The following is a 12,703-nucleotide window of genomic DNA, read 5'->3' as shown; positions in this document are numbered from 1 at the left end:
ACAGCAGATACACCAATGTATAGCAGATAGACAAGCTGACACAGTGGTCAGGAAAGGAAAACCACAGCCAAGAACACCAGAACCGGAGGCCTGTAGCAATTTAACATAAAGGATATTTTTAGYAGAAGGACCAGAGGTGTAATTCCTCGTGTGAAAAGGACAATAATGTGTCTTGACAAACATTGATTTCTACTTCATCCCGATGGTGCCCTCCCACATGCATTACCCACTTCACAGCAMGAGATTTCAGGATCATGGAATCAGAAGTTTGCTTGTGACACTGCATTTATACAAAATTAAAAGATAACTGTAGCAATCTGCCTCTCCTCAGGAGGAGGAACCCAGAGTGAAATAGAGAACCATAAAAACCAGCACCAGGCCAGTCCTGCTGCTGTAAACCTCCAGTACCTTCAACACTCAGGGTGGCTTCAGTCTCGGCGATGCCAGCCCGGCACTTGTACACGCCGGCGTCCTCGGGCTTCACCTTCATGATCTTGAGCTCTGCTGAGTACTGCTCCCTCTTGATCCTGTACTTGTCTGAGGGCTCAATGAGCTCTTGGCCCTTGAACCACCTCACRTGCTTCGGGGAAGGCCTGAAGTCACAGGACAGGATGACCGAGTGTCGCTCCAGGACAGTCTTGTCCTCCAGTTTCCTGGTGATCTGGATGTGGTAATCTGCCAAGCAGGGTTGGGAAGGAAAAGAGGATCAGTCTGGAGAAGAGGAAAGTTTTAATGTGTTTTTTGTGCCCATTAATTTCATGTTTGACTTTTACAACTGCTCAGGTCCTGCTACAAGTGTCTCTAACAGAGCTCATGTGCTTTGGAGCTACAACAGCACGATGATCTATAGGGAAAGCTGATTCCTGTAAGATCATGCTGGGTATTAACCASCAAATTCATGGTCCACTTCTGGCTCAGTGCTTGCTGAATTGCTCTCTAATTGAGGTTTTTATTCAAGTAAGAGCAAATTAAAGACAGAACAAGGACTTCAGGATGTGATTGGAGAGATTTGCCATGGTGACAGCAGGAGATAAAAAGCCTTGAGGCTTTGTCCTAGATCGAGTCAACGACAAAATGAATTAAGTAAATGAGCTATCAAACTTGTCTAGTTCAGAAATGGGACAAAATAAACTCTCCTGGCAAATTTCATCTGTTTTGTCCTCCTTGGTAAAGTCAAGAGAACAAAAATAAACCAAAAACCAGTTTTAGCTTGATAGATCTCAATACCAGGGACACCAAAGTCATTTAATCAGATCCCTTCCCAAGGCATTTCTGGCTCAGTTGGTGCATTCAACGTTGCTCCCAACAACTTGCAATTGGGAACTCAGCAGATCTTCCAGGTACACACAAATTTTCAAGAACCAAGCCCAGAATAGAGAATATTTATGACAAATTACTTTCCAGGTGCTGTGAGAGGGACGATCTTTGTTCTGATTCACATCATATATATATTAAATATTGTATTACCTCTGACGAGCAGGTTTGCTGTGGATTTGGATTTGCCAATGGAGAACTGGATGGTGCCTGTCATGTCAACACTTGTTTTTATTATCGTCAGCCTGTGGATGGTGCCTTCCTGCTGCATGATGATGTTTCTGCCAGCCTGCAAGGCTGCTCCCTTCAGGAACCACTTGGCAGGTTTCACGGATGGAATGGATGTCTCACACTCAAAATTGGCTTCCTCAGGCTCAGTCACATCCTCATCATTCAACTCCTTTACAATATTAATGGCTTGCTCTGGATGGAACRAGAGAGCAGGGATTTAGGAGCCATGAAAGCTTTTCCATTATCAGCCTGAACACTCAAGCCACCTTTTCTGCACTTACAAACTCAAAAAACATCATTCTTTGTATAAAAAAGCAAAYAGATATTCTTTGTATAGAAAAGCAAACAGATTTTGCTGGTCACTGGGCAGAAAGTGAACCTGTGTTTYCTGATTCCTAGTCTTAATTCTAAAGCCACCTTCCTATCCTGATATCAAATATGTGGCACTATAAAACAGAAAAGAAGCTTCATCAGAATGCAGATATTGATAATAGGACATTTTTCTGCRACATTTTTCTGAAAAATAGGCTTTCTCCAATAGATTTGATAAACTTCTCTGGAATGGGGATTTCCTCATTTTCCTTAGGAGWATATTCCACATCTTCATTTTTCAGTACTTGCATGCAAAAGGACTCAATACCAATTGGACTTCAGAATAAAACATTGAATAAAAATCCTTTTAAAGCAGCTTTGTGTTTCCAAAGTAAATGACAAGTGAATCCACCCATCCTCTTTCCAGTGCATTTTGGGGGTGAAAAAAAGGGTTTTCTACCTTCAACAAAGAAATTAGCACTGGTTTTGTCATCAAAGGCATCACAGGTGTAGCTGTCCTCATCTTCGTAGTCGGCGTCGTTGATGATGAGTTTCCGGTAGACGCCCTCGCTCACGATTTCATATTTGGCACTGGGGTGAATTTCCACGTTYTTCTTGAACCAGCGGACCTTGGCATTGGCTCGGGACACCTGGCACTCCAGGACCCCCCGGTGCTTCCAAAGGGCGATCTTATCCCGCAGAGGCTTCACGATTTTTACAGGCAGCTCTACAAGAGCAAAAAAAAATATATAAAAATGGAGTAACCAGTACCATCTCTGTGAAAGATGCCAGTTAAAAATTCATTAGTAGTATTCCTTTTATGTTCARTTATTTGGTTGGTGACAGGCATCCCTGCTATGTTGAGCACTCAATTAACAAGTTTAATTAGCAAGAGCTGATTAAGGGGAAACTTTTCCTCYATATTTTGCCATTGGAGTGGCTGAACTGCAGAGGTAGCAGGTGATTTCCTCAGCACTACCCAGCAGGGCTGTGGCAGAGCCAGGGACTGATCTCCAGTTTCCTGAGCTCCTCCTCAGCATGTTAACTCAAATGTCTTCTTTCTCCCTCTCTCTATCACATTGTTTTAGCTAAACACATCATAAAATGCTGTTTTCTATTACAGCATACAACAGAAAGTGAAAATGCAGGACAAAGAAAAGCTATGAATTTTGGTCCCTCAAATTTCACACACCGCTTTAAATGCCTAAAGGTACAAAACCAACCTTCTGAGAAAATAAACTGTTATTTAATCAAAGCAAATTCCCAGCTGATATGTACCAGGCAGTAAAGTAGGCAGGAGTTTTTCTTTTCCTGAATGCTGTAGGGTTTTTTTTTTAAACCTTCACATCCAAAGTGAGGGAAGTGAATCGGTTTGTAAGGTGAGAGAGCAGAAGCAGTGCTGGCAAGAAAAGCAGAATTACCTTTTACAGTCAGCTGAGCACGAGATTCTGCCTTTTCTGCTACAAATTTGATCTCAGCTGCATCCTCGACGTGGACGCGTGCGTAAGTCAGGGAATAYGTCTTTCCTGGGGACAGACACACAAATAGGACATGGCTCAGCTTCCCCCAAGCAAAACCCTTTTTTTCTAATCTCCCATCCCATCCCCAGTCTAATCTCTCCAACCCACTCCCATTCCCATTGCAGAACAAAATCCCTCTTTTTCCTCCTACCATCCTGCCGCATTTTGATGTTGTCAGAAGTTTTCAGCTTGCTGTCGTTTTTGTACCACTGGGTTTCGACCTCGTCGTGTGAGATCTCGCAGATGAAAGACGCACTCTCGTATTCGCTCACTTCCACATCTTCCAGAGGTTTCACAATCTTGACATCTCGGGCTGTGAAATTGTAAAGGAAAACCTTTATTTGGGGGTTTCTCCATAAGTGAGTGTGGTGTGTTTACTTTTTGCATAAACGCATAGAAGAAAAAAAGGGAGATTGTGTTTTATTCTAGACCAGCCTCTCTTCCTGGGTAGTTTCTCTCTGACATAGAATACTTTTTATGCCTGAACCTACAGGTACATTGAAGCTCACTGCAAGAGGATTTTGTTGATGCTGTGAACTTCCTAAGTATAAATGAAAGAAATACACATTAATGAAAGACAATCTGCCAAGAAAAACATAACACAAGCCTCCAGTCTCTCAGTTCACTACAAACATGCCTCATTCACGCTTCTCTGCAAGTTCTCCTCAGTTTTACATAGGAGATATCTTTTTTCAGTCTCCTGAACTGAGTATAATCCTCTTTAACTCTGCACCTTGGCACTCTTTGTCAGAACTCCTGTATATCTGTGCTTCTGGAGCCCTTTCTTTTTGAAAGAAGCCTTGGATCAGTCTCAGGAGCACAGTTGAAATGCAAGCAACAGCCCATCCCAATCCCAAAACTAGGGAGAAAAGGGGGAGTTGATRGAGGGACACATAGGACAGATGCTCATGAAGATACTGCTGAGCCCAAGTGGCCACATGAGGACAGCATCCAGCAAGCAATAAGAAAGATGCTCTGTCCTTCAATCAGAAAGAGCTGATCTGTTTGTCAGATGCCCCTCTGGAAAATAACATCTGCCAGGGCACGGCAGAGCTGYCTGTTGAGTAACTTGCCTTTATCTCAGAGCTCATCTCAGGCGCTCCAGAGCCTGGTAACAAAACACACCTGGTGCTTCATGAGCTGCTCAGTGCAACACTCGGAAAAACTGCCTCCAGCATAAAGGAGAGGTGGTGCAGGCAGAAATAATGACCCTTTCCTTAGCATTTACAACCTAAAAATCAGGGCACTTCTGSAGTTTATATCCAAGGCTTGTGCAGMCCCTGTTCAGGCAAAGTCCCCCCCTGACAGTGGTGTCACCAAACCCCATCAGCACCAGCCACGGAGTCCCTGCTTGGTGCCAGCCTGCCCAGTGTTTCCTGACGTACCAAACCAGAAACACCATTCAGATTCCAGGGAACAGAAATCACTCATCATAAGCGCAAAACTGAGTTAGCATCTCTTCCAAAGCTATTGCAGGGATGGAGCAAGCACAGGACAGCTTTGCCAGCACTTTCTCACCAGGAAGAGAAACTTTACCAAAATGAGAAAYAGTGAAATAAACTGCCCGCAATGAATTTCTTGCTGCGTAGCCAAAAATGCTGCAGTGAATGTATTTTCCTATTTGAGCCAAACATACCATGGACCTTTAGAGTAGCTGATGTCTTGTCTTCAGCTGCTTGACATGTGTAGGTTCCCTGGTCTTCATATTCACACTTGTGAATAATGAGGCTTCTCTTATTTCCTTGGGAGATAAACCCAATGTTTTTACTTTGCCGGATCTCCTTCCCGTCCTAGAAGGGGAAAAGGCCAAAGCAGATCACCCTCAACTCCTGTAAATCTGCAGCAAGCAAAACAGACAATCAAATCTGGGCTTAATTCACCCTTCTCGCTGGACTTCATCAAAAATTGTGTTTGAAGGAACATGTGGTGMAATTTCATCGCAGTGCAAAGACTTCAAGAAGCTGGAATGGCTGAAGAACACACAGAACTTCTGGATTATTTCAGATACCTTTCTGAAGTCTTAAAACTGTATAGAACAAGACCCTCTAGAAAAAAAAAATGGCTTTAAACTAAAAGAGGGTCAATTTAGAGTGGAAATAAGGAAGTTTTTTACARTGAGGGTGATAAAACACAGGCACAGGTTGCCCAGGGAGGTGGTGGATGCTCCATCCCTGGAAACATTCAAGGGCAGGTTGGRTGGGGTTCTGAGCAACCTGATCTGGTTGAAGCTCTCACTGATCATGGCATGAGTTATGAAAAGAGATGACCCTTGAAAGGTACATTGCAGCCCAAATTCTGCCTGGAAGAATTGCTGCTATCCCAAATTAAGGAAGGTATAAGCTGAGCCCCATGGAAAGCACATGAAATGCAGAGCTGATTCCCAAAATGACCCTCAAGGGAAAAGGAACTGGACTGTCATTGACAATGGAAATTGAAGCTTCCCTTTAAACCACAGTTCCCAAACAGGCTGTAAATCCTGGCTGAAAACTGCCTGGTGYGGAGTAAAGCACAAGGCTGCCAATCTGTAACAGCAGTGCTCAYGTTCTGTGCAGGAATAGAAAAGTTTAACTYTCATCCCAATATACAAACCCAGYAAATWAAAACCTGGGAGTGATAAATTGGCAGAATAAATGAACACAAGGACAAGTGAGCAATGCTAAGAGCTGCAGTGCAAAGGCTCAGGCCCCCATCCCCTGGAAGTGGAAATAAAGGCTCTCATTCCCTTCAGAAAAGTTAGAAATTAAAATATCACAGTCAATTAAGTGCTTTACCTTGAACCACTTCACATTGGCATTGGGTTTGGACAGCTCACACTCAAATGTGGCCTTRAGCTTCTGAGTCACACTGACATCTGCCAAAGGTTTGCTGATCCTCACAGGCAATTCTGAAAAGGAAAGAGGAATTCCAGTGAATGGGGAATGGGGTCACACAGGCACTGAGAGGCAGGCAGAGGCTGGATTTAATGATTAATGAAATTTGCATTGGTTTGGGCCCTTTATCATGAAGTGTTCTGCGGACAGTGATGCCACAATAATCCCGTTGGCATTAGAAGGAAACATCACTGACAATGCTCCAGTGCTTTACACCCCTTGCAGTTATAAGGAAAATTTGTTGACCTCTTAATTTTCCCTCTCTGGGTCAGGAGAAGACAACCTGATCCAGCCCAGCCAGGGTTTGAGGATTTTTTTGCCTGTGTACCTGTCACAGTGAGCCTCCCTGAGGTGTTAATGCCTTCTGCCTTGAAGGAGATGAGTCCTGCATCTTCCAGAGCCACCGAGGACAGAGTCAGGGAGTGTTTCTTGCCCAGGAGGCCCAAGCTGACATTGGGCGCTGGTTTGAGCCGAACGCCGTCCTTCTGCCACGTCCCCTCCACGTCCTCGTGTGACACCTCCACCTCGAAGGTGACAGTCCCTTTCTCTGCCACTTCCATGGGCTGAAGGCCTCTCACCAACTTGATCTGCCTCACTGGAAAATACCATGGAAAAGTTGGAGATATCACACTAACAGCTGTGAAATAGCCTGAGAACTTCCAAATTGGGCTATTTYCTATTCCTCATGCAGGCACCTGCTATTTAATTGGTATTTGCCAATTAAACCACCACTTTTACAGGAAATAAAATCTGTCCATGACTACACTGCTAACATAGCTTCTAGTTTTTAAATGGATGCTTTCATCAGACAAACAGGTTAAGAAAACATCACAGAAATCATCACTGCTCCCTTTTCTATCAAGATCCACTGTTTTTTAATAAAAGAAAGAAAAATAAGTCCATGTCAACCCTGTGCAGTTCTTCAAATAGGATAAAACAAGGATGAGAGGAAAATGTTGTAGTAAAAGGAAAAGAAAAAATGCATGACATGGTGCAAAATGTGCTGACACCTCACAGCTTGGAGGCCAAAGTATCCATAGTTTGGGTGGATATTGCCTGTTCCTATGACAAGACATCCATGCCCTATCATCCAGTAAAATTGATTTAGTATTAAAACACGCATCACCACTAAAAGTAATTAAGTTGACAATTAAAGGAAAAAAAAAAACATGATGGAGGCTCCAAGAGCTCTCCCAACAACCTATTCAGCCATCTGACCATGAAAAAGCTTTGTTGTACTATAACATGGATCTCTCTCACTGCAACTGAAGTCCATTATGTCATGGCATCATGGAAATCATTCCCTTACACTCTGTAATAAGTGGAAGTAACCAAGTATCCAAAATGCTGTTTTCAAGTCCTTCCTCACCTATTATTTATGACCAGCCCAACACCAGATGGGGGCAAGGACTTCATAGACAAACTTAGACAGTCCTCAAGCACTTAAATCCTCTCTTCACCTAGCCTGCGACAATCATGATGAAAAAAATGTAGGAAAAGGACAGAGGGGCAGGACTAGGRATGAGGCACTCAGTTTACCCAAAACATCTTCAGAGAGAAAATTTGCTTTTGTAGTTTTTTAGACCCTGGCTGAACACAAACAGACATTCTGAATGAGGTGGTTTGCAGAGCAAAATTATGGAAATTAAAGGCTGAGGAGGAAATGTTTTGGTAAAAAATCATACAGAGGAAAAATACAGAGCATTTCCGGGAGCGAGAAAGAGAGGAAAGAGAAGAATTTTTTAAGAAGCCTAATGGTCAAAGCTGGTGGGATGAAATAGAGGCAGCAGGAACCAGTCAGATCTTCTCTGTTTCCTGCCCTTGCTTTCCCATCCTCTTGGTCATTTGAGTGGTGGCCAAGCCCATGGATGTGTCCCTGTGTCCCCATAATGATGCAGAGGCCAGAATCCACCTCCAAACCCTGCCCAGCTTTTTTTTTTCCTCTTTATGGAAATGGGGGTCACCGAACTCACTTTCCACATTGATCTTGGCCTGGGTCTTGTCATCGGGGCTCTCACAGCAGTAGAAGCCCCGGTCTGCGAAGGAGATGTCCTTGACCACCAAGGTGTGCTTTGTTCCCTCAGCTTTGATCTCAATTTTGTCACTGGGCTTCAGCACGATGCTGTTCCTCATCCACTTCACCTCGGCAGCCTTGGTCAGCTCTACCTCCAAGGTCACTGTCTCCCTCTCTTCAACTGTTCTGGGCTCCAGCTTCTTCTTGAATGAGATTGAGGCCTCTGCAAGGGAGGAAATGTTAGGAGGAATGTGGAGGGTTCAGAAAACAGGATTTCAGAGATAATTAAACCAGTGGTTATGTGTCTCCAGTCCCAAAGCCTTTTGGGCACCCCTATTTAATGTTGCAAAAGTAGAATTTCCCTGCTGCTAACATAATTAATTRGAGGGAMAGCCACARTAAACAACATWATAGAATRKTTTGGGTWGGAAAGAACCTTAAAGAYCATTTAATTCCAACCCTCTGCCATGATCAGGGTGCCAGTGCCAGCCTGTCAAAGGGGCACTGCCACCTCTTACCTCGGACTCTGAGGTTGGCGGTGCTTTCCACACCCTCTGCACTGGCAGTGATTTCAGCTGCATCTTCCAGYGTGAGGTCAGTGATGGTGAGGCTGTGGCTGGTGTCCTTCTGAGAAATCACATATTTCTTGCTGGCTTCAATCTTGGTGCCGTTCCTGAGCCAGGTGACCACGGCATCACCAGGAGTGACGGTGCACTTGAACACGGCCTCTCTTCCTTCCTCAGACACCACACTGTTGAGGCTTGTGACGAATTTCACCACTCTGGGAGCTGACAGATGGGAGCAAACATTTAGAACTACATCCTCGAGACTTGGTATGAGAACCTTTAAACAGCCAAAAACTCCCATGATTCTATTGGGAGCATCAATTTTGATTATTTACCGAAACTGATTGTAATATTGGATCATCGCTTTTCCTATGTCTGAGGCCTTTGTGCACAAAGAGAGTCAAAAAAAAGAGGAGGAAAAATCCTCATCCTATATTTGGGCAACTGAATTCCAGCCTCGAATGAAACGTGAAAATCAGTATTAAGAGACCTGGGTTTAAGAAGTCTCAAAATCATAATGTTTTTCACCAATAGTTTTCTACTGACACTGAGAGGAGAGTTTTGTATTTTGCTCTCAACACAGAAGTCAGCCCAGCCACATGAACAAATTCAGCTTTGCAGGGTTGTAACAGCTGAGGACAAAATCCAGGGAGCTCTCCATGCTGTCACCATCAAACACTTACGTTTGGGGACRATGGTGATGCTGCTCTTATCATCCCTGGACTCGCAGGAATATTCTCCCTCGTCCTCAGCCCGGAGCCCTGTTATTGTCAGGGTTCGTTTGAGCCCCTCCTCACGGATCTGGAAACGCTTGCTGGGCTTGATCTCCACACCATTCCTGCTCCATGTCACCTTCCCTTTGGCATGGCTCAGCTCACAGCTCAGGGACACACTGCCACCAATCTCAGCTTTCACGGCCTCCAGCTTCTTGGCGAACTTCACTGGGATTTCTGAGATCCAGGAGAAGGGAAAATGGTGAGAGGGGAAAAGATAAGAAACTTGTTCTGAGAAATTGGTTCTGCCAAAATTTGAAAATTAATAGATGAATTAAATGGGCCTAAATATTTGGGGCTGAGGGCAGACAAATTCTAATCAGAAATGTGGAAATTCAGGCAAATTCTTTTGATGTGGTATTTTCAGCTCACTGTCATTCTACAGGAGGATACAGAAACAGGAGGGAAATATCCAAAGTATCCAAAAAAGGCTTCTTTGTCCCTGAGTGGCCAGCAAAAGACAAAAACTGGGAATTTGGAAGCAGGAGAACACTTCTGGTCCATGATGAGTCATCCACAGAAGGCGCAACAAGCCTCAAGGATGGAACAGTTTCGGGAAGTTTGGGTTTCACCTCCATCCCACCACAAGGGAAATGCAGCTGCTGGGCTGGGCCATGACCCAGCACGGCTCACCTTTCACCTGGACTCGGAATTCCTGCTTGTCATCCTTTGTCTGGCAGCTGTAGAGGGCAGAGTCGGCGCTCTCGGCCGCGCTCACCGTCAGCGTGCGCGATGCCCCCTCGCTCCTGATCACGCATTTCTTGCTGGCCTTGATTTCTGTGCCGTCCTTGAACCACCTCACCACAGCAGTCTCAGGTGTGACCGAGGTTGTCAGTGTGATGCTTTCATGTTCTTGAACGACCAGAGGCTCTTTCTGGATGACTTTATTTTCAAATTTGGCCTCTGGCTCTAGAAAAGACAATAAATCAGGAAAAATAAGAACGTGATGCTCAAATCTTTGACACAGCATTTTTACATTCCTCTTTCTTCAGGACTCGCACCATCCATAACCTGTAATAATCCAGGGATTATGGCTGAATATTTGTGGCTGGTATAATCTTTTCCTGAGCAGGAAGAAAGAAAATGATCTCTCAGACAACCCAGARCTTCTGCTTAGAAGAGAAGCAGAGGAAAGGAAATGCAAATATATCTATTTTATGTGCTGCCCATAAAAAGATGGTTTCTTAGAAGCAAAATTACCTACATAATTATTCCTTCTCCCATTATTAGGATTTTAGATAAATTAAGAAGAACCATTACTAGGCTAAACCTGCGTTTATGGCCTATTTTCTATTTGCTCCATTGGCAGGAGGGTTGGAACTCGAGGATCTTTAAGGTTCCTTCCCCTTCAAACCATTCTGTGATTCCAGTCCCTTCCTCTTGGCCTCTCCTCTATCGTGCACAACACTTTGCCACCAAACTGGGCCTTTTTGGGGCACACACCAGCAGCAGACCAGGTTTTCTGAGTCACTTTTCTCCATAACTCCACTGCTGCTCTTCAGAACTTCCTACTTTATGTTCAGGTCCTCATCACTGAAAGAGGTTGGGTGATAAGGTGTATTAAGGAGTCAAACAAAAAAATTTCTAGTGTTTCCATAGTCAAAAAAAGTCCAGATTTCCCACCTGTACATGGCTCCATTAAAAATTAATATGTCATGTGGTTCACTGGGATTTCTCCAGTGGTGGCTGAACCTAGGCTGCTGTGTCAGAATATCCAGCTTTCCTCTAAACCACAAGGACTCATTCTTCACACTACAAACTGACCACTCACCAGTTGGTTCCAGTTTGAACGTCAGCTTCTGGCCTGCAGCCTCACAGATGTATTCCCCAGCATCCTTCTTCTCCAGCTGCTCTATCACCAGGCGCCGGGACTTGCCCACAGTCTCTATTTTGAATTTCCGAGAGGAAACGAGAAGTTTTCCATCCTTGAACCATTTCACTTCGGTTGTGTCCTGTGCCACCTCACACACCAGGGTGGCACTCTCTGTCAGGACAGCCTTCACCTCCTTCTGGACCTTCTCCTGGTTTATAAATGCAGGTTTGGGCTCTGAGCACAGACATAAAAGAGAATAATTGTTGAGGGGTTAAAAAGAGATTAATCTTCCAAATTTCAGTAGAGAGACTTGGAAAATATTTAGGTTGCCACTTGCCAAAACTGAGCAGTGTCTACCCTTCTGTGGGATGGAGTTTCCACGTGAAAAAATTGGGAACTAAAAGCCTAGGAATAGAAAGGACCAAGAGGATCCTTGACATCAACCCTACAGCTGCAAGTMACCATGTGAAAATATTCAATTCAAACTTTCCCAAAGAACATCTGTCCTGCATATCATCAAAACCTCCCCAAATTCCTTTCACTTAAGACCTAAGGGCTGCTGGAACAGCCTCTTCACGGTCCCTTCCACTGCCACAAACGTGATTGTCAAAGAGACAAAGGAAACATGATCTCACTGCAGGGCTCAGGTAGCTCAGGATCATGGCTGGAAAGGCCCCCATGATGATTGCAAAGTCAAAACTCCCTTTAAAATCTCATGATTAAAGCAGTTTGGGCACCGTATGAATCCCACTCCAAACAATTTCTTGGAATATTTCACAGCAAAGAGGCATTTAGCACCTGGCAGAAGTAGTAAGGCACCTCAGAAGTCTGAGATCTCAATGGCACAACAACCCAAGGTCAGAAAAGGTGTTGTTTACAGCCCATCTTGAGATGAGCTGCTGATACTGCAAATGACAAAACACATTCCAGCTTGCAAGTCTTCCAAAATGGGATCAGAAGTCTAACAAGGAAAGGATTCTTTACTGTCTCTCTCCTTTCAAGAACCTCAAGGTACAAGAATCATCCTTTGGGATCCCAGGAATGGGAGAGATCTGAATAATATTAATTTCTATTCTATTTATGACTGCAACTATTAGACCAGCTAAGAATGAGAGAGAATTTTTGCTGTGCGAAAGCCAAATATTCCCATTTCTACAAATCCAGGCAACAAGGTACAGGAAAATCAGGTGAACCTTACAGGCTGCAACAAAACCCAGATTACTGCAACTGAGTCATGGTGAAATAGTTATTCCAGTTATTGTTTTGTTATCCTCTCCTGAAATTCTGACA

At 44.1% G+C, this 12,703-nt stretch overlaps 1 protein-coding gene across 1 annotated transcript in view; it reads right to left on the bottom strand.

The window, feature by feature from the left end:
• The window catches only part of OBSCN (obscurin, cytoskeletal calmodulin and titin-interacting RhoGEF), a 159,905-nt gene that overhangs the window by 117,701 nt on the left and 29,501 nt on the right, over positions 1-12,703 (bottom strand). Inside the window, exons 11-23 of the mRNA XM_057370883.1 lie at positions 11,372-11,647; positions 10,234-10,509; positions 9,511-9,777; positions 8,780-9,049; positions 8,221-8,484; positions 6,576-6,842; positions 6,149-6,261; positions 5,014-5,167; positions 3,529-3,690; positions 3,279-3,383; positions 2,318-2,584; positions 1,468-1,737; positions 409-675 (exon numbers count right to left, since the gene is read on the bottom strand). Coding sequence (XP_057226866.1) covers positions 409-675; positions 1,468-1,737; positions 2,318-2,584; positions 3,279-3,383; positions 3,529-3,690; positions 5,014-5,167; positions 6,149-6,261; positions 6,576-6,842; positions 8,221-8,484; positions 8,780-9,049; positions 9,511-9,777; positions 10,234-10,509; positions 11,372-11,647 — 2,958 coding nt within the window. The remainder of the gene's footprint in view (positions 1-408; positions 676-1,467; positions 1,738-2,317; positions 2,585-3,278; positions 3,384-3,528; positions 3,691-5,013; positions 5,168-6,148; positions 6,262-6,575; positions 6,843-8,220; positions 8,485-8,779; positions 9,050-9,510; positions 9,778-10,233; positions 10,510-11,371; positions 11,648-12,703) is intronic.

Source organism: Malurus melanocephalus, unplaced genomic scaffold (assembly GCF_030028575.1).
Source record: "Malurus melanocephalus ecotype Western Australia unplaced genomic scaffold, MMel_1.1 scaffold_135, whole genome shotgun sequence".
Lineage (NCBI taxonomy): Eukaryota > Metazoa > Chordata > Aves > Passeriformes > Maluridae > Malurus > Malurus melanocephalus.
The sequence above is the reverse complement of the archived record's forward strand: the minus strand, read 5'-3'. Positions and strand labels throughout refer to the sequence as shown.